This window comes from Theropithecus gelada, chromosome 1 (genome assembly GCF_003255815.1).
Source record: "Theropithecus gelada isolate Dixy chromosome 1, Tgel_1.0, whole genome shotgun sequence".
NCBI lineage: Eukaryota > Metazoa > Chordata > Mammalia > Primates > Cercopithecidae > Theropithecus > Theropithecus gelada.
This window is the reverse complement of record NC_037668.1, coordinates 187602762-187628809: the sequence shown is the minus strand read 5'-3', so window position 1 is coordinate 187628809 and position 26048 is coordinate 187602762. Positions and strand designations below refer to the sequence as shown.

Below are 26048 nucleotides of genomic sequence, written 5' to 3'. Positions count from 1 at the left end.
GTAGTGGAACTGGTTCTAAAACATTTCCTTTGTAAATGCTGCAGTTTGTCTGATACTTGACGTTGGTATACAGAATCTGTTTTATCTAGGTGTCTCAATTGAAACTTCAATTCTCATATCTCATTGCCTATGTATGTAATACTTCTATAAATCTGTAATCTTTAGCTACCTTTCAAAATGCAGCATGGCTCAGTCTTTCCCTCTCAATATTGTGTCCTGTCACTCCTGCCAAAAGTCTTCTTTATAATATTATACTTGCCATACTGCTTCTTATTTCTCTGCTTTTGATCTTACTGTCTCCTCTAACCCAAATGCCATTTCCTATTCCTGTACCCTGCCCTTTGTCAAGGTTACTTCTAGTTTATCCTCATGCAACAGTACCCAAGTCAGGAGTTACATGCTCCCTCCCTTCTTTTTGGTATTCTTCCCACATATCATCCTAGACTAAGTGCCTACGCCACCCCCCCCAACTACCTGTGGCCAACTCTGCATCCTTTATTCTAGGACTAACTGCTTCCTATTGAATTTATCTTTTCATATGTCTGCTTACTGCAGCAGATTGAAAGATCCTCCAGGATACAATCTTTGTATCCTCATCCCCTAGCACAATGGCTGTCCTATTGAGGAACTCAGTACACATTTGTTGGCCTGAAACAGAAGAGGAGAGTCAAAACTGACTTCCAGATAATAAAGAATTACAATCTTTTAAAATATGGTCTATGTGGATATGACAGCTTCTCAGAAATTACTGGACTCCAGGCCATTAATTAATCAATACAGGCTAGCTATCGATTATAGAGTTTCCTATTCCAGATTTACAGCCTTGGGCCAATTAAGGATCCCTTACTTTTATGAACTAAAACCCAATTGAAGTTTCTAATTGCATCATGATAGCATTTTAAATTCATTAGAATGCTTTATCTTAATAGAAAAAAATATTTCTACACATTTACTCCATCTTTGTATTCTTCCAGTGAAGAGTGTATTCAAGAATAGCTTTCCTGATCTCAACCAGATGAATAATTTACATAAAATGAACTAATGCATATCATATCACTGCAAGAAAAGTCTATGTCTATAATCATACTTCTTCACATTTGTATTGTACTGCAGTTTATGAAATAGATGTGAAATTATAGATTACTGCATTTGATTCTCACAACTGTGTGAGATATAAGAAGAAAAATCATTATCCACATTATCTACACATATCTTAAATGAGGTAACTAAGGTTCAGAAAGAATAAATTATTTACTGTATGTCACATAGCTAATAAGTGGTTCGAGCTGATGTGAATATGTAGGGCTTTTGGCTTCAGTTTGAGTGTTTTTTTCTATTATACTCTTTGTTGTGTGTGTTGATAGGAATCCTAACTTGCTGACAAAATAAGAAAGAAGGGAAAAACAAAGGCAAAAAATTACACACACATACACACACACACACACACACACACACACACACACACCCCTCTTATATCAGCAGAATACTGTACAGTAATAATTGAGCCAATTTATGATCATATTTTTGCAATTTGGAGAAATATAAAGCTGACTCCTTACTGTACTCTTTTCATCTCTCCTCCTCTGCCAAAAAATCCAAATGGATTGAATGAAAACTTTAAAACTCTAAAAGAAAATATAGCTTATTTCTTATGATCTTGGAATTTAAAAACTCTTTGTCAACATAAACTGGGGGGAAATAATTATAAATATGACAGAAAAAGAACTAATTTACTTAATATACAGAGTGTTTACATATCAGTTAATTTTAACAATTAGGAAAATGGTTTAAGAACATGGAATAGCAGTTTATAATTCACAGAAAAGGGAACTGAGATTGCCAATAAACATGTACAAATGTCCTCAATCTCATAATTAAAGAAATGCACACTAAACCCATAATCAAATACCATTTTTTACTAATTATACAGGCAAGAGATTTTGAAGTTCAGCCACATCTCATGTTGAAGATAGCATGTAGAAACATGCACTGCTGATAGACACTTAAATTGATGTTGTGTTTATGGAGGGTAATTGAGCTGTATCAGAAATTTAAATGCATATGCCCTTGGATCTAGCAATTTCACATCTGAGAATTCAAAGTATGAATATATGCACATGTGCATGAAGATAATATGTACTAAGATATTCTGAATTTTGTTGCTAATCACCAAAAAAGGAAACTTAGATGGTCGTCAAGGACTGTAAATTATTACAAGTTCATGTAAAGGAATACTATGTGGTCATTACAAAGAGACAAAGTATATCTGTATGTTCCAATATGGATAGAAGTCCAAAATATTCTCTTAAAAACAGTATTGTACCATCCCATTTATGTAAATGAATATGTATATATAGATATATGTTTATATTTAAATATATATTTTTAAATACATACAAATATATTGTTATATAAATATATGTAATATATATTACATACATTTATATAATTATATACATATATGGGTACCTTTGTATAAAATATTTCTGGGTTCACAAAAACTGTTAATGGCCTCCTTTCTATAGGAGGTTGTGGGAGGTACCCTTTTTTTATTATTTACCTTCTATCCTTCTGAACTCCTGGAATTTTTTGCCAAGAGTATTTATCACTTCTTGTTTAAGGAGAAAAATTAAAAGATGATTAATTTTTTTAAAAAACTGTTTCAAACCCATGTCTCCCTCTAGCTATTTTACTATTGTCACCCCTTCACAATCAGACTTGTGGAGTTAATCTTCACTTCCTCATATTTCATTCATTTTCTCAACCCACTGAAATCTCATTTTTGTCCTTTTTTCTAAAACTGCTCTTGCCAGCGTCTCCAATTACCTCTAAATTCAATTCTCAAATTCAGTGGCCACCTTTCTTGAGACCCCTCTTTCTGGGCCTTCTGTGATACTTGAGTCATGTGGTTTTTCTTCTCTCTCAAATTCTTTGGTGTCTTTTGTCAGTTTTGTAGCTTTAAATGTTAACATGCCTCAGGTTATGTTTTTAGGTTGTCTTCTCAATATGTGTGTTCTGTTTCACGTTCACATCTACCCCCACAGGAACCTCAAACTCAACTTGTATAAAACTTGATTTTATTTGTACTGTCATCTCAACCAGCATTGCCTCCTCTTTCCTATCCCTGTGAAGGACATCATCGTCTTTCACCCAGTGTTTCAAGCTGGAAATGAGCAGTTGTCCTGGACTCTACCCTCTCCCCAGTTCCTCTAGCATTCCAGTCATCAAAGCCTATTTACCTCTTAAATCTCTCTCTGTGCCATCTACTTCGTCCCCATATCTGTTAGTCTAATTCATTATCTTTACTCAGATTACTACCATAATCAATGAACTGGTTTCCAGGTCTTTCATTTCTTTTCTCTCCACTCTCTGTGTACTCCTTTCTTTCTCCACTCCTTAGCCAAGGTAGTTTTACTGAGACACACATCTTACCATGTAATTCCCCCTCTACCACCTAAAGCCTTCCGATGTACATCTACTGGTATTGTGATCAAATTTAAATACCCACACATGACTACAAGTCTGTGATCTCTCTCAAACCTCATTATTCACCAGGCCTCACCCACTGCAACACCCCAGCCTCCTCCTTCTAACATCCATACTATAGTAGAACCACACTGCTGAATTTCTTTCACTGTCTGAACACCACAGCCTTGCATACTCTCATACAGGCCTTTTCACATGCTATGCATTGTCTCTAGATCTCCACACCTGCATATAATGAAATTCATCCCCTCCCCATGAAGATGGTTACAACTTTATGTTACTGTTTTCTCCAAGAAGTCTTCTCTGAACCACCCCCACCTTAAAATCCTCTACTTAGTGCTCATAGAGCCTTTTTTGGCATCCTTTTTCATAAGTCTTGTCACATTGTATTATAATGGATTGTTAACTCACTAGATTATAAATTGTGTGTGAGTACACAGACCATGCTTTAAGTCTTCACCTTTGTATTCCTTGCATCTACCTCTAGTATAGTGCCTGACCCATAATGCACACCACTTAATTATTGGTTAGATTGATGGATTCTTACATATATTCATGTATACAACCAAATGAGAAACTAATGGGAAAGCAAGTCATTTATGAGTTTAGGAATTATTAAAAAGTCAATGTTGCCAAGCATGTTGGCTCACACCTGTAATCCCAGCACTTTGGAAGGCTGAGGCAGGAGGATCACCTGAGGTCAGGAGTTCGAGACCAGCCTGGCCAACATGGTAAAACCCCGTCTCTACTGAAAATACAAAAGTTAGCTGGGAGAGGTGGTGCACGTCTGTAATCCCAACTACTTGGGAAGTTGAGGCACGAAGATCACTTGAACCCAGGAGGCGGAAGTTGCAGTGAGCTGAGATTGCACCACTGTACTCTAGCCTGGACAACAAGAGTAAGACTATGTCTCAAAAAAAAAAAAAGTCAATGTTATTGAACTTCACCAGTTTTTTTCCTCTCTTATCCTTCTTTTACCCATTACTTTTATGGCAATTATGAGACTAAAAGTCTGGCAACTGAAATCAGAAATAAGGAAATAAAAGCTATAGTCTGTCCACTGTTACTGGTATGTTACTTGAGTTGGATTACAAGTTTGGTTTGGTTTGGTTTAGTTTCTGTTTTTTAAAATTCAATATAGTTGTGTTTATATTGAATTTGTTTAATAGGTACTAGTAGATTATATTACATTTGCAATTTAAGGACAAAAAGATGTGTTATAACATGGTATAGTTTCTGTAAAGGAATTATTCCCTAGTGTCTATCATCTTGGAGGCAAGTTGGATTTTCTACTCCCTAGAACATGTCTTAATGTTTATAATCTAGTCTTCCTTCTGTATCCACCTTCACTGTATATCTACATGTATATGTACCAAGTACAAAGTAAGTAAGGATATTTTTGTCTATGCTGATACATTTCTTTACCATGAGTTTCTCATTCTGAGTGACAACTCAGGCTGACATCCTTCTTCATCATTACCAGCTGGTCCCATTAGACCATCCTGTCCTAGAGGTTGAGAGCAGGGAGAAGTAGGACCTATATGTTATGTTTCCATAAATAGCTTTCTAGTGTGAATGGTGTGGTGTGTATTTTTAAGCTAACATAAAAATCAGTGAGTAATATAAGCAGTAGAGACTACTGGCTTTAACTACAGCAGGTAAACCAGTTCAGCCGGTGCTGTCAGGAACCTCAGGGCGAACAAGTCTTTGCACATAAGTAGAGCTCTGGTAAATGAGTTCTAATTTCTTTTTTTTTTAATCCAGGGAGGGAAACCTTTAAAATTATGATACAAGAAAGGATCTGCACTTTCAAATGGCAAACATCAGTTGAATATTTTCACAAAATACTTAATTGGAAAATAATAAAATCCAGGGAGCAGGTAAAGCTACATTTTTCCCAAAGTGAAAGCTCAAATTCAATTTTTAAAAAACTGATTAGATACTATATAAACTTGCTGGTAGAGTATTAGGATACCCAATTTTGTTAATTACTACCTAGGACATTTTCAAACAAGGTGAGTGCCTTAGAAATGCATACTGATAAATACAACAGTATGTTGCTGCACCCAGCTTACTGGCTGAGCTGTCTCATCAGGAATTCACTGAAGCAGTCTGGAATCATAACTGCCAAGCCAAGCAGAAACTCACCTGCACTGGAGTCCAGGATTTTATGTGGCAATAAGCATTTTTAATTAAAAGTTTCCCAATTCCTAAATTTGGAACTAAATCTGTAAACATGTGGCAGATTGAGCTAGCACCACCAAGCCTCATTGGAGCTGTGGGGGAAATGTGGCATTTTGAAAAATTGGCCAGTTAAGCTGAGAAAATCCAGCTGTGTTTTACTTAAAATTGCACTAATCAGTGTTATTTTATTCCCGTTTTCTTCACCAGTGTATTTGCTGTTATGTGTATGTTGGCTCCCCATTTCCCAGCCCTTCACTTTTATCTTTTAAGACTGATTCGTATAGTGGTAAGGATTCAAGCAATATAATACTCATTCACTTTAGTGAGTAATAGAAAGCCTCACCTGCCTTGTAGTTTATTTCTTAAATAAGTCAGAAGCAGCAGGTAATTGTCATCAGCAAAGCAATTAGATTTTAACCATTACCTATCACATTGCTAGAGGTCTTGAAGTTTACACACAAATCAAGATTGTCTGCTCACTTTAAGATAAGAATATAAAGAATATGGTGTTTCTTAATTAGAAGTAAAACTGCCTCTGGGAAGCAGTTTTTTCATTTAAATCAATACATGAATTATTCTTACATGGTGTTTGGGATGATGGGGCAGTATGGAAAATAGTCAGGGAGAGAACCTGGCCCGTAGTCAAGGGATTCACAAAGTCCACTTTCAAGGATGGGTTAGATTTTTTGATGAAGGCCATTGTCAGATTGGACTGGGAATCGTTATTTTAAACTCATTATTCTCCCAATAAATCCACATTCTGCTTTCCATTAGAGGAGTAAACTCTGGTGCCACACAGGACTACTAAAACTCTGTAGTTAGTAGATCTAAGAAAAACCAGTTCAGGAGGAGGTAAACATGAATTAGAAGAAACTTGGGGTTACTAATGCTATTATATTGAAATAGTTGTATAAATAATGCCTCCCCTGTCCCAAGCCATTCCCAGGCTGTTTGATCTTCCTGTTTACTATGCTTCTCTGGGAATTACTTCTGTCTTCTCGGAGACACTTTCTTCCCAATACAGGGAGGGCTTGCTTATTTATTCAGTAATAATGTTGAACATATTAGCAACTTTGGTTTTCAATTCAGTACACACACATAAAAATGCTAAAAAATATGAGATTCTGAACTATGTATTAATTGAAATTTTGGTAACTAGGAGGAGTTTGGAGTTATAGTTCCAAGTGGCTTAGTTTTAAATCCTCTTATGGCTACATTTGAAGTTAGACCTAAGTATCAAAATGAAACTTGTTCAGCACTGGAAATGCAGTGAAAAAAAAATAGTTTTCACCATCTTTCTCTAAAAGAAAAAAATATATATAACCCAGGTAAGTTTCAGTAAAATAATACCTAGAAACATTAAACCACCAGTAGGCACTGTAAAGGAAACAGAACACATGTGAGAGAAAGCTTTGTACTTGCAAGATGAGATATAGGAAATAGCTTCTGGTAAAGGCGTGGGAATTGTATATGAAGCAAGCTAAAGTTTCTCAGGTTAGTTCCTAGTAGAGGTTTTACTTTTTATTTTTTATTTATTTTGTATTTTTGGTAGAGATGGAGTTTCACCTTGTTGCCCAGGCTGATCTTGAATTCCTAAGCTCAAGTGGTCTGCCCACCTCGGCCTCCCAAAGTGCTGGGATTACAGGCGTGAGCCACCTAGTAGAGGTTTTAATAAGAGATTATCTTCCACTCCTAGAGTTGGCCTCATCTCTTTTCTATTGCCTTTTACTGTGAACTTGTTCATAGAAATGGATAGAAGCCTCACCATTCCTTCCTGTCTTAAAGTAGTCAACTTTGCCACGTTTGCAGAGCATGCCCCTTGCGTTATTCAACATAGTTTCTCCTTGGTGCCTTCCAGCTCTAATCTCCTTATACGTGTAGCACCATGGCAACAGGCCCAGCCTAGAGCCCAGGTGCCTTATTTGTTACCTGAGGGGCTAGGTGCAGCCTGAAGGAATATTACCTATCCTACAAATTGGATAGATGAAGTCTTGATCTGTTGTTTGTGTTTCTCTTCTGCTTCTATGGAAGGCTTGAAATAACACCTGGAAAACATTTATTCAAAGATGTTATCAGTAACCAAAGGCAACAAAGAAGCCATCTTCTATTTGTTCTCGTCTTCTAAACAGAGAATTGTTTTCTGACATATAGCTCAGAAAGTGACTTGCTATACCGGGACACGTGGCATCGCTATGATTTGGGGTTGCACTGCCAGGTGGCTCTACCATTGCTTCATGTAGGTAGACATTTATTTTGTTTGAAATAAAATTAATTTATGCTTTAGAAATTTTTCCTAGAGAATTTAAAAAATAAAAGTAAGCCTTTGTCATACCTCCTTCTGTTTTAAACATGCCTTAATCTTTCCTGTTGAAATGCTCACCCCAGAGCATGAGAGGATTTTTCCTTCCAACAACTCCTCCTGGGAAAAATGGGCTAGAATTGTTGTTTTGTTTAAGAAAGATTGCAGTGTCCAGTTTCCTGAATCAGGCTTCCCATATAGCATATTGGGAAAGATTATATGATAATTAAAGTATAATCTTTCTAACATTTGATTATTTATAGTTGAGGTACTGTATTTGCAGTACATAACATGTCATTGTCTTATACATAGAACAAAGGGAAATAAATATGGAGCTTACATTGTAATTTTTTTGTTTTTTTATTTTTAAATATTTTAATTTTTTGTTCTTGACCAATATCAGAAAAATAAACATTGTCATTTTAAGATACAAAACATTAGGTAGCATTTGTCTCTTTTGCGCATACTTTGTACTATCAACAAGAAATATAAATGTTGACTTTTTTACTTTAAAAATTACTAAATATCAGAACACATGTTTTGCAGCCTAAACTTTAAATGGTGGCTTATTTTTGTGTGTGTGTGGAAAGAAGAACTAAAATCCTTGTAAGCTTAAGATTTTTCTTATTTTATGAAATTTGATTAAACAATGTTAGAATAAAGGTAGAAAGGAGAAGGCAGCCTTAGTGCTAGTTTCTTATATCTTTTTACTTTGTAATTTAACCAAAAGCTATTCTGACATTAAATATTTAAGTTCCTTTTAGTGTTAATGTAGTTATTTCAAGGAATTTAATGAAGCTGCTTATTTACTGTGTTTTATAAAAACGATTGTCTTTACACAAGGCATTTCTTTTTATCCTTATTACTAAGTACTTCTGCTTGAAATATATGTATGTAACTCTGGGTGTTTCCTGCAACAGATACTATAATTATTGAGTCAAACTGCATGGCCATCCAGTTTGGCATTCAAGAATATTGTACTTCATATGTTTGACTCCTTTAATTCTTTCAAGAGGAAGGCAGTGAAGTACTGGCTCTTGTAGTGCCAAGAGTCATGATTCCTAGCATTCTTCTTATAAACAACTAGGAAACAAAATCAGCCAGGATGACTGAACGGTGCTGACAAAGATCTCTCTTCTAGATGAGAATTTGGGCCTTTTTTTCCATGGTGGGAGGTTTCTTCAAGGCATTTTATTCTTTATTCATACTTATACAGTAAAGCATGTATAGAACCAAAAGCCTGCCAGAAAAGAATTCTATATTGAGATGAAAATCAGGACTTTTGAAAGACAAGGTCTTGTGCTAAAAAGCTTAGCTTTGACTCTGTGTGTGTGTGTTCTGCCAAAGTAGAAAGAAACAAAATGAAGATTCAGCCACTACTATTTTGTCAGTGATATAAGAGGATAAAGCTATAACATGAAAAACAAAAAGAAATAATTTGTCTTTTGGCAATACCTTTGCATAAGAAAGAATATATAAGATAACCTTAAAGAGTGTATGTTTCGGCCGGGCATGGTGGCTCAAGCCTGTAATCCCAGCACTTTGGGAGGCCGAGACAGGTGGATCACGAGGTCAGGAGATTGAGACCATCCTCCCGGTGAAACCCCGTCTCTACTAAAAAATACAAAAAACTAGCCGGGCGAGGTGGCAGGCGTCTGTGGTTCCAGCTACTTGGGAGGCTGAGGCAGGAGAATGGCATAAACCCGGGAGGCGGAGCTTGCAGTGAGCTGAGATCCGGCCACTGCACTCCAGCCTGGGCGACAGAGTGAGACTCCGTCTCAAAAAAAAAAGAGTGTATGTCTCTCCATCTTCCAAGATAGGAATGAGAATAAAAAACAATGTCTGTAATGGGATTTGAAGCTCACTTAAGACTACTAAAATTATAGTATATTTTTATGCCATATTGAAAAAAAGTGTGTGTGTACTCACATAGTTTTATAGAGAGAATATATTTGCCACATAAATATGATTATTACTGTAACTGTAGATTAACTATTAATTTGTTCCTCCTTTATTTCTTCCCTTAGGCGTTTGTACATTTATTGTTATCCTCCGTTTCATTAGACCTTCATTTCCTTGCTGGCCAAGTTACACTATCTTAAATATCTTTTTCTACTTTTAGGTCTCGTGGGCTGCCTAAACTAAAAGAGTCACGTTCCCATGAATCCTTGCTGAGCCCATGCAGTGCAGTGGAATGTCTAGATCTTGGTAGAGGGGAACCTGTATCAGTGAAACCACTTCATAGTAGCATCCTTGGACAAGACTTCTGCTTTGAGGTAAAAATAAAGTGTAGAAAAAAGGAAGAATAGTTAAACAACAATTGGATTTTCTGTCTAGTAATTTTGCGATTTCATTACTGTGCAGTTGTATGATTTAATTAACTGGTTTTCAGTTGCTAGAAATTATCTACTTACCGAGAAAAAGTTAGAAATCTATTCATCTAATCACATTTGCAGCTAAAGTTATTGAAGATAGCTTTGCATTCCTTTTGGCTTTGTCTCCTTTCAGTAAAATTTGATTCTTAGTACATTTTCATCGGGGACAAGACTAACAATAACATTATTTTAGTATTGGTAAGAATGACATTCATCATGTTATTTTTCTAACCACAGCATGAGTGGTTCAAGATCTGAGACCATGTTTTTCTTATTTATCCATCCATCCATCCAGGACATTTTGACCTAAATGTCTTATGTATTTTTGAAATCCCCTGTACCTAACCCAGACCCCAGCACATTGCAGGTGCCTGATTTTTGGATAAACAAAATTGCCAACTATCATAAGGTAATTTCTCCCTTTCAAATATATACTACTGGCCAGTTACAAGTAAAATTTAAAAACTATATATACATATATTTATACATACATAGAATTATTAGGGCTGAGACTTGATTAATTAATAAGAGCTTACTAAGTGACTAGAGATGAGTCCTATACTAGATGTTGTAGAAGTCAAAAGATGTTTGGTTCCTCTTCTGATGGACCAGCACTGTCCAAAAGAAATATAGTACAAGCTGCATGCATATCCAAAATATTATCATTTCAACATGTTCACTATCGGAGAAATTGTTTCATTTTTTTTAAAACTAAGTCTTCAAATCTGATGTGTGTTTACACTTACAGCACATCTCAACTGGAATAGCCATGTGAGGCTAGTAGCTGCTGTGTTGGACAGAACATATAATCTGATTGGATTTATTAGGTTGTGACTAGAGATTGAGTTAATAAGTGAGCAAACTTCAGCAATTTAGGCAGGACATTTATTGGTGTTCTTTTTTATAAAAATCAGTTGAACTTTCTCATGTTTGTGGAACTCAGTACATTAGGCTGTATACCAAGCCCAGAGTTAGGTGCTAAGTATATAACAACATATTTCATTTTTAAAGGACTATGTTAATAGTGGTCAGGTTAACCTAATAAATGACTAGAAATCAACAGGCTGGTTGCCTAGTGGAGGAAAAATGGGTTCCAAAGATAGTAATTCAATATTAGTAACTCTTTGATTTCATTTAGTACCCTTCTATGATATAGTGAAGACAGTCTCAAGAAATCTGATAAGCTGTTTCAGAAACTCTCATCCTTTATTACCTATTTTTTATTAACTAAAAGTTGAACATATTTATTTGCAGGTAATTTAAGGTATTGCCTAAAAGGCCTTTAATTTTGATTTTCTGAACCATAGGCCAGTTTTAATTTCCTCGGCTGAATTTAAAATGGCCTTTGTTCTCATACCTGGAAATGGATGTGGATGCCACCTAACCAAAAAGCAGATGTAGATGTAGATATAGGTATCAAAAAACTAGTAAAGATCATCTTAGTTTCTTATGGTATGATTTGGGTTCATAGCATATGTCTAACTCACAGCTCTGCATTCCTTTTGGCCTTGTCTACTTTCAATAAAATTGGACTCTTAGTACATTTTCATCAGAGGACGAGACTAACAATAACACTAAATTAGTATATTAATTTTTTAGTATTGGTAAGGATGTCGCTCATTATGTTATTTTTCTAACCACAGCATGAGTAGTTCGGGATCTGAGACCATGTTTTTCTTATCTATCCATCCATCCATCTATCCATCCTAATTCCAGGACATTTTGACCTTATCATTTAAGAGTTAGAGGTATGCTATGAACCCAAATGATAGAGCCCTGAAATCCAGTGTTTTCTTTTTCTTATGTCTAATTTTTATGTTGAAGGTTACCTACTTAAGTGGAAGTAAATGCTTCAGCTGTAACTCCGCTTCTGAGAGAGATAAGTGGATGGAAAACCTTCGCAGGACAGTTCAACCTAATAAGGTAATAGTAGCTTCAAGTATCAAAAAAATGTATAACTTTGTAAGCAGTTAGTTAATAGCAGGTAAGTGTGGTAGTAATACCTTAATTTGTCTACAGCTTGAGAGTTTTAAAGCACATTTATATGTTACACCATTTGTAGTAAGCCATTATTGTATTGCTATAAAGAAATATGTGAGACTGAGTAATTTATCAAGAAAAGCAGTTTAATTGGCTCACAGTTCTGCCGGCTTTATAGGAAGCATGGTGCTGTTATCTGCTCAGCCTCTAGGAAGTCATCAGGAAGCTTACAGTCATGGCAGAAGGCAGACGGGGAGCAGGCATATCACATGGTGAAAGCAAGAGCAAAGCGAGAGAGACAATGTGTATGTGAGTGATTTGGGGGGAAGGTGCCACACACTTTTAAACCACCGGATTTCACAGGAACTCAGTATCAGGAAGATGGAACCAAGCCATGTGGAAACTGCCCCCATGATCCAAACACCTCCCACCAAGCCCCACCTCTAGCATTGGGGATTACAATTCAACATAAAATTTGGACAGGGACAAATATCCAAACTGTATTATCATTTTAAGCTAAAAATAGTCTTACTGCAGATATTATTGGCAAATATTATTGCCATGGTTCTACCAGCATGGATAAAAGGACTCTGAAAAGTTAGGTGAATTAGCCATGTCAGAAGCTAGTACATGATAGAAGAGGGACTAGAATACAAACTTCTTAACAATTTATCTCTTTTATTTGCAGAAATTAAGCTGGCTGTATGAAAACTTACCATTACAAAATGATATTTTCTTAACCCAAGTAAATAAAATAGAATGAACTATATGTAATGAACTAATATATAGAATGAACTATATGTAATTCTTCAAGATTCTAATGCATTCTTGTTTAGAGCTTGCCGTTAACCTAAGCAATGAGATAGCAATCCCTTTCATTATTTGTTGACTCCCCTTCATAGAGTACCTAATGAACATTGCCAGCTTAAGAAAAAAATGTTTTTTTTCCTGCAATGTCAGCTCTGAAATTCAACTTTGTTGCTTCTTTATAGGACAATTGCAGGCGAGCTGAAAATGTTCTTCGTTTATGGATCATTGAAGCCAAGGACCTTGCCCCTAAAAAGAAATATTTCTGCGAACTGTGCCTTGATGATACCCTCTTTGCTCGTACAACCAGCAAGACCAAAGCAGACAATATTTTCTGGGGTGAACATTTTGAATTCTTCAGCCTTCCACCTCTTCATAGTATCACAGTTCACATTTACAAGGATGTGGAAAAAAAGAAAAAAAAAGACAAGAATAATTATGTAGGGCTAGTCAACATCCCCACTGCCAGTGTGACTGGTCGCCAATTTGTAGAAAAGTGGTATCCGGTGAGTACACCTACACCCAACAAAGGAAAGACAGGAGGACCTTCTATTCGGATTAAATCACGTTTCCAAACTATCACCATTCTGCCTATGGAGCAATATAAAGAATTTGCAGAATTTGTCACCAGCAACTACACCATGCTGTGTTCTGTCCTTGAGCCAGTAATTAGTGTGAGAAATAAAGAGGAGTTGGCTTGTGCCTTAGTGCACATTCTTCAAAGTACTGGCAGAGCCAAGGTAAGTAAAAAAGGGGGATTGCAGTACCTGAAATCTCTTCCCTACCTTTCATAAACCAAAATAATGGATACTGTAGAAACCCAAATTAGAGAAATGTGCTTTACTACTGGTAAAAACAAGAATAATTAAGAAGAAAACCTATTAGATCCAGAAAAGACGAAGATTAGAAAACTAAACAAGTAAAATGGAGAGACCAACAAATACTTAAAGTCCATTTGCGTGAAACATAGATAACACAGCCAGCTCTTTCTTGTCTGACAAAATAAATAGTAGAATTGGCATGATAACCCTACAGCATGTTCAAGGTTCCTTACCTTTAATTTAGTTCTAGAGTGTTGTATGGTGGTTTTCTTCCTCACTGTATTTTGTTTAAGATTAACTGATGGCACTATCCTTTAGGCACAGAAGGAAGTATTCCAGAAGCATATTGGGTATTAGCAAGAGTCTTTGTGGGATTAAAATCTATATTTAGAATAAAAATCCAAGGGATATTATACAATTGGTAGCTGTTTCATGATACACTTATCTTACTTCACGTTGGATAGAAGTAAAAACTCGGAATATTTTTTTTTAAAGGAGAAATATGCTGGTTATAGGAAGAACAAAAATCAGTTGAGAGAGTCTTTGACCTATGAAGGATATTCACTTAACTACGAAGAGTTACCATTATACTGTATGCAAACTGGTCATAATAAAATTACATCTCAGATCCAAAGAAATTCACAGCTAGAATAATGTATTTAGAACCAAACAAAATAAAGTACTATTACTATTTCTTGATATGTCAGAATATATCAATATATTCAATATTTCGTCTCTTATCTGGCTTCTATGGATTATAACTTTTGTGTTTCAATCTACTAATGATAATCTTGGGCATTCTGTCATTTAAAAAACTTACAAGTTTGGAGCGAGGTGTCACTGAAATTTTGAATTGTATGAATATGTTCCTACTTTTCAGTTGCTCAAGGTTCAGAATATATGTAAGGCTTTTTTTAAATAACAATATTGATTTACATACACTTTAGGTAGAATAAACACCCATTTAAAGTGGAAAAGTTCAGTAAGCTTTGACTGATTCTGCACCCATTGAAACCACCACTATGATCAAGATACGGAATGTTACCGTTACCCCCAAGAGTTTCCTCCTGTCTCTTAGCATTAAGTTTAATAGTGATTCCTAAGTCTACAACTCTGTTATACTGTTAAACTGCCCCAGAGTAAGTCCCATTAACATTTAAAATGCTTAATTTTAAAGTAAAAGTAAATCAGCATATTCCTCCTATTTTGGCATTTGCAGCCCTTGAAATATCCAATAATTATATAGCATTCAAAATATACGATGTTATCACATTTCAAACTGAACAACCAATATTGAGCTTTACAAGAAGTTCTTTAAGACTGTTGAGGAATGAAGCAGCTGTTTCTTTGCACCTTTATTTCCCCTTATGCTGTCCTTCTGGTTGGATGGATGGGTGGGCAGACAGAAAGATAGCCTAGACAGTGACTTCAAGTGATGAGTTCAGTAGACTCTACATTGACACTGTGGACCAATTTGTAGCTATTATATATTGAACACCTAATATATGCCAGAAACTGTTAGGTACTGGAGACATGGTGGTAAACAAAAACAGAAACTGGTTTTCTGGGGAAAATAAATATTAATCAAGTAATTACAGAAATAAATAAGATTACAGTGAGAACTGCAGAGGATAAAAAGAGAGATGATACTATGAAATGGAGCAAGTGCAGCTCACTAATGGAGTTCAGGGGCAATGTTGGTCAGGGACGCCTTCACTGAGGAAATGATGTGTGAATTAAAATCCAAAGGATCCCAGGAATGAGCTACATGATAGTAGGGGTGGAAGCAAGGGTGGGAGCAGAGCAGAACTGAAAACAGTATTTGGGGGGGAAAAAAAAGGCTTTGTGGTAAATAGAGAACATTGTGTGTGTTAGAAAGGGCTTGGTGTATTAAAGGACCTAAAAAGAAAAGGTACAAGTCTTGAAAGGTAGACAGAAACCAGAAAATATAGGGACTTGTAGACTACATTCAGAATTATGGCCTTTATCAAAAGTGCAATGGAAAATCTTTGAGGAAATTTTAAATGTAGGGGTAGTAACACCTAAGATTTTATCCTGATTGCTTTTTTTCCTTTCAGATGAATCTGATAGCTTTAGTTTTAAAGCAACATTTCCAGGATGTCTGATATTTCAGCAGTCTCTTCTAATGTATATTATTTATTCAGTTGCTTTCTGCCTTATTGAACATTATTCTACCAGGATTTTCTGACTGACTTGGTGATGTCTGAGGTGGATCGTTGTGGAGAACATGATGTCTTGATCTTCAGAGAGAACACTATTGCCACCAAATCCATTGAGGAATACCTCAAGTTGGTGGGACAACAGTATCTTCATGACGCACTGGGTATGAAAGAGAAAAACATCTATTTTCTTTTCTTTACCTTTCGATTTTAAGTTATTTCACCCCCATGAGACAAATGAATTGAGCTCAAATTCTGCATGTTATTTAGTTCTAGTTGACTCAGGTGTTAAGGTTTGAATCGTGGCCATAAGAAGTCTCTGCAGTACTCACCAGTGGAGAAATAACAATAAATGTAGAAACAGAAACCCTGTCAGCATACACTGCTACTCCGGGTCCCCAGCTTCATGATTCCAGGATGCACAGTAATACCAGCAGTGTCCATTGATAGATCTGAGGTGATCTGTTTTCCCCAAAGTGTTGGGTGTTTATATGATGATGTTATTACCTAGTCTTGAGAGTGTTACCCTGACATTTGTTATCATGCATGCAAAACTCTAATCAAAAGTGAAGAAAGTCTTGCCACTTCCCACAACTCCCCCAAAAATTTCTGCCTTTGAGGTTTCTAGAATTTTTAACATAACTAATTTTTGTCCAATCAGTAGCTCTTGCTGACTAGGCTACACACTTGGAGTTCCAGATTTGGTCGTGAAACTGAGGCATTAACCACTAGAGTAAGGCACTGTGCTGGTCACTTTAATATACATCCCAAAAGAGCAGATGTGAGTTCCTTGAAGAAACTAGCCCTTTGTTTTACCTCCATATCCCCACTACCTGCACAGACTGTTGAGCAGCACTGTCCAATAGAAATATAATATGACCCATGTGTGAGTAATTTTATTTATTTTTATTTTTTGAGTAATTTTAAATTTTCTAGTAGTCACAGTATTAAAAAGGATGAAGAGAAACAGGTGAAATTGATAACATAATTCGTTTGACCCGGTATATCCAAATACTATTTAATGGCTTAAAAGAATAAAAGTTATTAATTAGGTGTTTTACTTTTTTATTCTTTTTGAAAATCAGTGTGTATTTCACATGTATCACACATTTTAATTTGCATAAACCATTTCTAATGCTCAACAGCCACGTGTGACTATCAAGAGTAGAAAGTAAAAATATGTTGAATGATTGGAGAGATTTTTACCCTCAAGGAGTTTGCAATATAAGGATATAACATTAGGGATATCTCTGTACCAAAAAGAGACATTCTGTGTTCTTGCAAAGAATTTTTAAAAATTGAATGCAGCTGATAGAATTGTCAAACTTTCTGTGTGAAATGCATTTATGTTAGTATGTAGTTTGAAGAATAGAAAGGTTAAAAATAGACATTGAGCAAGAGCAGATAAGAAGATAAGAAGTAGCATGGGGAAAAGGACACATGAACAAAAAGACATAGAGGTGGAACAGAACCAGGAATGTGTGGAATAAAACCATTTAGCTAGAAAAAGACATGAAAGAAACATGTGAACAATAAACAAAAAGATTAAACAATAATTAGAACCAGTTTGTGAATACCTGAAATGCCTGGGTGAAGATTTAAAGTTTACAGTAATCATTGGAGAGCCACTGAAAGTTTTGAGCAGGGTGTTTTCAGTGGAATTAACTTAGCAGACTAAGACGAGTTGTATCCAGGCATGGTGGCTCACGTCTGTAGTCCCAGCTACTTGGGAGGCCGAGGTAAGAGGATTGCTTGAGCCCAGGAGTTCGAGGCTGCAGTGAGCTATGTTCACATCACTGCCCTCCAGCCTGGGTGACAGAGAAAGACCTTGTCTTTAAAAAAAAGGTGAAGAAAGCCTACTGAAAGCCAATCAATTAAGAAGCCATTGTAGGCTGGGTGCGGTGGCTCACACTTGTAATCCCAACACTTTAGGAGGCCGAGGTAGGCGGATCACCCAAGGTCAGGAGTTCGAGACCAGCCTGGCCAACATGCTGAAACCCCATCTCTACTAAAAATACAAAAATTAGCCAGCATGGTGGTGGGCACCTGTAATTCCAACTACTAAAGAGGCTGAGGCAGAAGAATTGCTTGAACCAGAGAGGTGGAGGTTGCCGTAAGCCAAGATTATGCCATTACACTCCAGCCTGGGAGACAAGAGCAAAACTCCTTCTCAAAAAAAAAAAAAAAAAGCCTTTGTAATAGGAAAGAATGAGACTCTGAATGAGGGTAATCACGCAAGTAAGAATAGAGAAGAAGATGGATATGAGAAATAGTAAGGTTGAACTGATGGAACTTGGCAAATTTTTCAGTTTGTAGGAAGGAAGGAGGGAACAAATATTACAGAGAATTGTGGGGTTTTGTGAGTGACTAGGGGGATGACGAGATTCTTAACAGGAATAGAAACCACAGAAGTAGTAGGCGTGAAACAGGGGAAATTACATATATATTCAATTTGAAGTTCTAGTAGGAAATCTCAGGGGTTTTAGATAGGAAATCTAAGATACCTGTCTAGCTGGCTGTTGGAAATTTGAGACTAATTTACGCACGTGGAGAGGTTAAATGAAGCTGCAAGATTACCAGAGCAGGAAGAGAACCGGGCCAAGGATAGATCTTAGAGTGCACCTGGGTTTATGGTGTAGAATGAAGAAGAGGAATCAGAGAAGTGATCAGAGAAAGAGAGAGCATCCAGAAAGAAAGAAAACAGGAAAATACTGAGTCCTAGACACCAATAGAGAAGAAAGCATCAATAGAAAATTATGGAAGGTAAAGAAAAAGAATGGATATTGCATTTGGCTCTTTAAATATCACTGCTGGTCACTCACACCGGTTTCAGGAGGAGAGGAGCCAGGCTGTAAGGAATAGAGTGAGTCGCCATTCAAGAAACAGGATCAGTGTGTTTACATGAAGCAGACACATTATAGTAGCTACTACAATTAGTTTCTGCTCTGAAGTAGATTTTTTGTCTTCCTGTTTATCGTCATTTTTTTTCTCTAATCACATAGACATTAAGAATGGTATAAAGAGCTTAAGAAAAGTACAAAGAAGTTTATAGTGTCATTTACATAAAGAGCTTATTACAGTCGTAAATTATATCTCATGATTTGCTTTAATGATTTGTGTTTTGTTATAAAAGTCCACCAAAAAACAAAAAAGCATCTCAAACCATATTCTCCATTCTATGGAGATAGGAGTGAATATTTATTGACTACCTGCTTCTTTGAAATCAAATATTCGTATTTGAAAATTCAGTCTGCTAAACAGGATTTCTGAATGAAATAATTTCCAAAACGAAAAGTGGGTACCAGTCCTTTGATAGGACAGTGAATGATTAAATGGCCGATGGGCTCAATGAGGCATGAAAATTAATTCAGTGGATATGGGAAGAAATTCAAGTAACCCCTCAGAAATCTCTGTAATAATATTTATAATCCAAGAGCAAGGGCCACAGTAGTAAAAATGGCTGCTGCTTCTAAGAGCATAAACAGAATTAATTGGTAAGCTTCTTCAGGACAGGGGCTGTATTGTCTTCTCATTAAAGTTTTGCTATATTTCATATACTTTGGGCAGAAAATAGATGCTGTTTCCAGACTGCTTGAAGAATTTTCAGAGAGAATTGATTTTAAAAGGTGCCAGTAATATTGTACAATATCTGTCTGCTTCTTAGCCAGTCCTTATCTTAATTAAAGCGTTACTCTTTCTGCACAGACTCTGCATTGTTTAGACTTAAATCTTCCATCTGTTATCCTATTTTACCTTTCCATTTGAAATCAGATTGCACCTTGGTATCCTGTGACACACAGGAAATACTATCTGTGAGATATACAAAAGAAAGCCCTGAAAAGACCTGATTTCCACTTTTAGCAATGGAGGCAAATTCCTTTCAGCAGTAATATGTCCATCCTTGTTGACTTATTCCTGCATGTGTAATTTTTATCCTAGATGATAATGACTTAATGATTTACATAGAAAATACGTCATAGAACATTCTGGGCACAAACTTAACATGTAAACAACATAACGAGCACCCCCTTTGGCTCTGGTTTTTTTCAAATGCAAGAAGGCAAACAAGTGGGTTTTTTAATCTCTCTTGGTAATTTTGATCAGTTAAGCACCTTCTAGTTACAAATCAATAAAAGCCTCTCCTTTCAATATGGTACATTCTACATGTTCAAACACTGGTTATTGTTTCAACAGTTAAAGTATTATTTTTCTATTTTGGAGCATTTTAAATATGTAATAATCAGGGACAAAAACTTTTTATGCTGGTACTATAGACAATTAATTTACTTCTGGTCCCTGGAGTTATCTATCTGGCGCTTTTCTTGAAGAATAAAAAATATTGTTAATATTCATGTTTTTTATTAGTATTAGTATTTTTTCCCTTGAATACATATAACCTAAAAGAAGTCACTAAACAGAATATTTAGGATACAAGTGTAGAGTTTGGCCAGTTTTTACATGGGATATTTGACACTGATTTCTTAGTTTTAAATTTAGGTACTCTTTAAATGAAGTTCATTTGTGGAAACATAGCACAGGAGACATAGAGAACATATTGAATACATATCTTGTGAGAATTGGTAACATTTTTAAAAGCCTCTTATTAGTTTTGGCCATTTCACTTGACAAAAAATTATTCAAAAGTTGCATGATTTTTACATTAAAATACTTTTTGTATGGTGCTCCTACTAAGAGCCAGGTGCCATATTACATGCTTTCCATGCATTATGTCTGTTCTTTACCACAGCTCTGCAGGGTGTTTACTATTAACACTGTTTTACAAATAAGACAGCTGAAACTCAGACTAATTAAGTGACGTTTCCAAGGCCCACAGTCAGTGTGTCTGACCTCAGTGCCTTTAATTTTTCTGTGCACCACTTTCCTTTCTGTATACCACATTGTTTCCTGTTCTCTAAGCATTTTTCCTCAAAATTATCACTTCTCATCCCCTGTCACAGGTATTTTTAAAAGCTTTCATTTATCTAAAAACTAACTGCTTTGATAGAAATGCTCTTTCTGCTGCTGCTGCTGCTACTTAGTTTTGCAGGCATTATTGTTCACTTTCATGAAGTCTGTTATAACTAGCCTGAACCTCAAGTAATAAACGCATATTTAGGAGAATCTTTGAAAGATCCACTCCTCTTTCATAAAGACCTATAAAAAACCAAGAATACATACTGCCATCTCTGATAAATATTTATTGAGCACCTGTAACATTTTGGGAGCTATTCAGAAGAGTCAAGATTTGAACATGAATAAAACCTAGTACCTAACCTCCAAAGGTATTCGTCCTAGAAATGAAACAAACACAAACAATATGAAATACGAAGTAGTCGAAGATATACAAGCTATGGTGTGTACTAGAGGATAAACAGGTAAGGTAGGAATTTGTTCTTTCAGGGAATAGTGGGTGTATCTTTCTAGAACATAGGCCATATGAACAGGGCTTCTAAACTAAATTTATATGGAAAAGCATATACAGATTATGTAAGGAGATCTGCTGTAATATTGTGCAGTGTTGAATGACTGTCTCCGTTACAAGAGGTAAGCATAGAGAACCTTACTTGCATCTGTATTTGGCACCAACATTAGCACTTAAAACCTTCAGTGGACTATTCAATCAAGCTTGGGTCATTTGTTCTTCTGCAATAACAATAATAGTCCCCTAAGTAGAGCGAGCCTTAAAACAAATAACGAGTTTATGACTAATTAAACATATATTTAGTTTAATACATTTTTTAAGTAGTATCATTACCATTTTTATAAATACTGTGATGATGATGTTAGTGATTGCTGTTATTCCACTTCCAGGATAAGAAAAATAAACATGGTATGTAGGATGTGACAACTCTTGGGTTCCAAAGCAATGAGGCTTCATGGGCCATCTTTTGTGCCCTCCCTGTCAGATCTAGAAAAGAATTCCCCATTATACATTTTAGGACAGAAATCATTAAGTCCTTTTATTATATTCAGGAAGACACTGTTTACAGCTATATTTTCATCTTCTCTCTTCTAATAGGGGAGTTTATCAAAGCTTTATATGAGTCAGATGAGAACTGTGAAGTGGATCCCAGCAAATGTTCATCTAGTGAACTGATAGACCATCAGAGCAACCTGAAAATGTGCTGTGAGCTGGCTTTCTGCAAGATCATCAACTCTTACTGGTGAGCTTATCTCATCCTCTGCCTGTGGAACATCTTTTCATGTAAAAGTCATCACAATGTTAACAATTATTTTACAACCAAAGGGGAGGGTCTTGGAGAGAAATTGAAAGTTTCCCGAATACAGTCCCATCTAAAATTGAAATCTCCATTGTAAGCAGAAGTACTTTTTAACTGGCTATCTACATAAATATAATCTCTCCCCAGAATATTAGTACTATAGCCTCTAATATCAAAAGTATTTCTTTTTATTTCTAAAATATTTACTAGTGTTGAACAGATGTGTTCATGAATTTTGATCATTGCACTAACTCTAGCAATTGGTGAAACTTTGGAAGATTTTTGATGAACAGTCTTTAGAGAGACTATGGTGAGTTATACTAAACCAGATGGTTTAGTCAGGAGCCTCATGCCATTTTCCCACTTTGCAAAACTAAATTTAAACTAATCCAGAGTTTTGTAGCCTTGGGTTTCCAGTCTCCATCTGGCCTCTGAATTTTTCCACCGCCTCTCAGCCATGAATCAGGTAAAACCTCATCCCAGAATTTCTACTAGGTCCTCCTCACAGCCTGACTCTTAAGCAGAGATATGTTGGGTCAGGGTGGAATCACTTGTGCTCTGGGTTCTGGTACTTCTGTGTTTAGAGGTTTTGGTACTTTTTTCCTTCCCTAGTGTTTTCCCTCGTGAGTTGAAAGAAGTGTTTGCATCATGGAAGCAGCAGTGCCTGAACCGTGGCAAGCAAGACATCAGCGAGAGGCTCATCAGTGCCTCATTATTTCTCCGTTTTTTGTGTCCAGCCATTATGTCTCCCAGTCTTTTCAACCTTATGCAGGAGTATCCTGATGACCGCACATCTCGGACTCTAACTCTTATTGCCAAGGTCATTCAGAACCTGGCCAACTTTGCCAAGTAGGTGATACTATTGTAACCACTTTAAAAACACAGTTTAAAAAATACTCGAGGCCTAAAATTTGGATGAGGGTTGGGAACCTCATCACTCATGTTACCAGATTTTCACTGTGATATTAATAAATATAGCAAAAAATTGGAAACAAGTTAAATAATCACTTCGTAGAGGAGTGGTTAAGTAACCTATGATACATGCATTCAATGGAATATTTGCAGGTACTACAAGCTGCTTACAAAGACTATCCAATAATATAGAGCATTAAGATAAAATTAAATTAAAAGTGCTGATAAAAATGCTTTAGTAGGAAAAAAAAGGGCAGAATAAAAAGTGGTATGTATACTGTTACCCCAGCAATATGAAAATACAAAAATCTAACTATAAGAAAAGTTGGGAAGAAAAGACAAATTATGTGGTTACATTGTCTAAGACAATTATCCTGACCACTTCAAAAAAGACAATTTTATGAAAAATGCGAAAGATGGAGGGGGGCTGTTCTAGATTAAAAGAGATTAAATGCAGTACTTGAAACTTATTTGGATCTTAAGTTGGAAAAAATATATGTCCTTTTGGGGGCAATGGGTGGAATTTAAATATAGACTGTAGATAAGATAATTCGTGAATAGTGTTTTTAAAAGTTTTAGTGTGATAATGGCATTGGTTTATGTAAGAGATATTCCTTATTCTGAAGAAATGGACACTAAACTATTTAGAGGTGATGTCTGCAACTTGGTTTAAAATGGTTCCAGAAAGGAAAAAAAAAAAAAATCTGTATAGAAAGAGAGGGTGTGAAAGCAAACTTGGCAAAAATAACAGTTGGTTAATGTAGATGAAAGGCATATGGGTATTCATTGTATATTCTTTCAACTTTTCTGTAGGTTTAAAATTTTTCAAAAGAAAATTAGGAGAAAACAGTTGGGAAGGAAATGTACTAAAATATAAACAGCAGATATATTTGGGTAGCTTGAATGAGACATCCACACTTTTTTCTTTCTACTTTTCATTGTTTCAAACTTTTTTCAGTAAGTTTATGTTCTTTTTATAATTTATAGAAAATAAGTTAAAGAAATGGCTGGGAAGGAATTCACATTTACAAAATTGACCAAGATTTATTCAATATTGATGCTTAAAAACAAGTTTCTATTAGCAATGTATTGAAGAAAAAAAAAACGAGCAGATTGTTTTCTAGTATAAATAGTGGCTTTTTAGAGGTGTACTATTTTAATTTTGTATAATTTATATATAAGCCAATGCAGAAATACACATATTTATCCATATTTGAGCTAAAAAATATTTATATTTTATTTTGGAACAGGTTTTATGGACTTAAACTAGGCCCTGAAGATAGGTAGAATCTAGATAGGCAAAGGAAAGAAGTTTTTCTCTAGTGCAAGTAAATAGCATGGGCAAAAGCTTGGAGAAGACAAAAATGTATAATATATTTGGGAGACTTTGAAGAAACTAGCAGTATTGAAGGTTTGTACTGGTGAGCATTTGGTAGGTAAGTGAGGCCTATATTACAGAGAAATTCAAATACCAGAAGTAAAAAAAAAAAAAAAAAGAGGTTTGGCTTTACCCTTTAGAGAATAGAAAGCTATTCAAAGCATTGGAATATTAAACTGATATTAAGAAAGTATGTTGTAGCATTTATTACTTATAGATAATAAAATTAGTCATTCCCTCCACAAAATTAAAAAAAAATGTCATAATTCTGTGTAAAGTCAAAGCAAAATGATCATCTCTCTCTTGAATATGTTCTTTCTCATTTTCTCATCCTCTACTTCAGGTTTGGTAACAAAGAGGAATACATGGCATTCATGAATGATTTTTTAGAACATGAATGGGGTGGAATGAAGCGCTTTCTTTTGGAGATCTCTAATCCAGACACCATCTCAAACACCCCAGGCTTTGATGGTTACATTGATCTGGGCCGAGAGCTTTCAGTTTTGCATTCCTTACTGTGGGAAGTAGTTTCCCAACTTGATAAGGTAAAGTAGGTTGACGGAAGATAGAATGTACCTGAATTCTGGAAAGTACCTATAGAGTGATAGCACTCACTCTTTCTGCTAATTGAAAGCAACCTTTTACCCTAGAAATCTGAGCGTGGTCATCATTTCTGAGTAAAATATGGGACCGACAACCGTGAAATTCTAGAAAACCATGACATTATTAATATATGTTTTTAATATTTATCTGAATTAATGGAGTATATTTCTCTAAAATTATATATACAGAGTGCATATCTGAAAACTTTATTAGAAACTAATATATTGGTATATACAGCCTTATGCATGTCTAATAGGATAAGATGAAACCTCATATAGTAACTTCTAATAAAAGTATAGATTTAGCTAAGAAAGTACTAGGTTTATCATGTTTTAAGTAACTTTGCCCATGAAACAAATTTTTTTACTATACAAGTCATAGAGTTTCATATAATTATTAGTGCTAAAAATCACTGTTTTCTTTCTTTACAGATGTGAATTAAGAATACAGAAAACAATTATTTTTAATCATTTGTTTGCTAAGAATTTTATTATGTACCGTATTAATAAGTAAATATACACCATGCCAATCATTTTCTTCCTTCTGGAATTTAACAAAAAGGAATAGATTTGGTAGTAAAAAATAGTCTAATAGACTTTGGCTAGGCTTATTACAATAATTATTTATTGATGTTTTTGTTTGCTACAGGCATTTTATAAATATGTGTGGTGGTATGTTAGAATAACTTCAAAAGACAGTTATTTTTCTGTGATAATGATTTGTTTTCCTCTATTTTCCTATCAATAAAAGTGATATACCAGTAAAATTTGAAGGGGAATAAAACGTATTAACAAAGGCCATT

General features: G+C 35.5%; 1 protein-coding gene across 3 annotated transcripts in view; it reads left to right on the top strand.

Moving 5' to 3' along the window:
• RASAL2 (RAS protein activator like 2) overlaps positions 1–26048 on the top strand; it is a 369092-nt gene that overhangs the window by 319656 nt on the left and 23388 nt on the right. For all 3 annotated transcript variants that reach the window (XM_025400463.1, XM_025400454.1, XM_025400473.1), the window contains 7 exons: positions 10092–10245; positions 12169–12267; positions 13317–13871; positions 16152–16296; positions 22152–22296; positions 22966–23202; positions 24987–25188. In XM_025400463.1, coding sequence (XP_025256248.1) covers positions 10092–10245; positions 12169–12267; positions 13317–13871; positions 16152–16296; positions 22152–22296; positions 22966–23202; positions 24987–25188 — 1537 coding nt within the window. The remainder of the gene's footprint in view (positions 1–10091; positions 10246–12168; positions 12268–13316; positions 13872–16151; positions 16297–22151; positions 22297–22965; positions 23203–24986; positions 25189–26048) is intronic.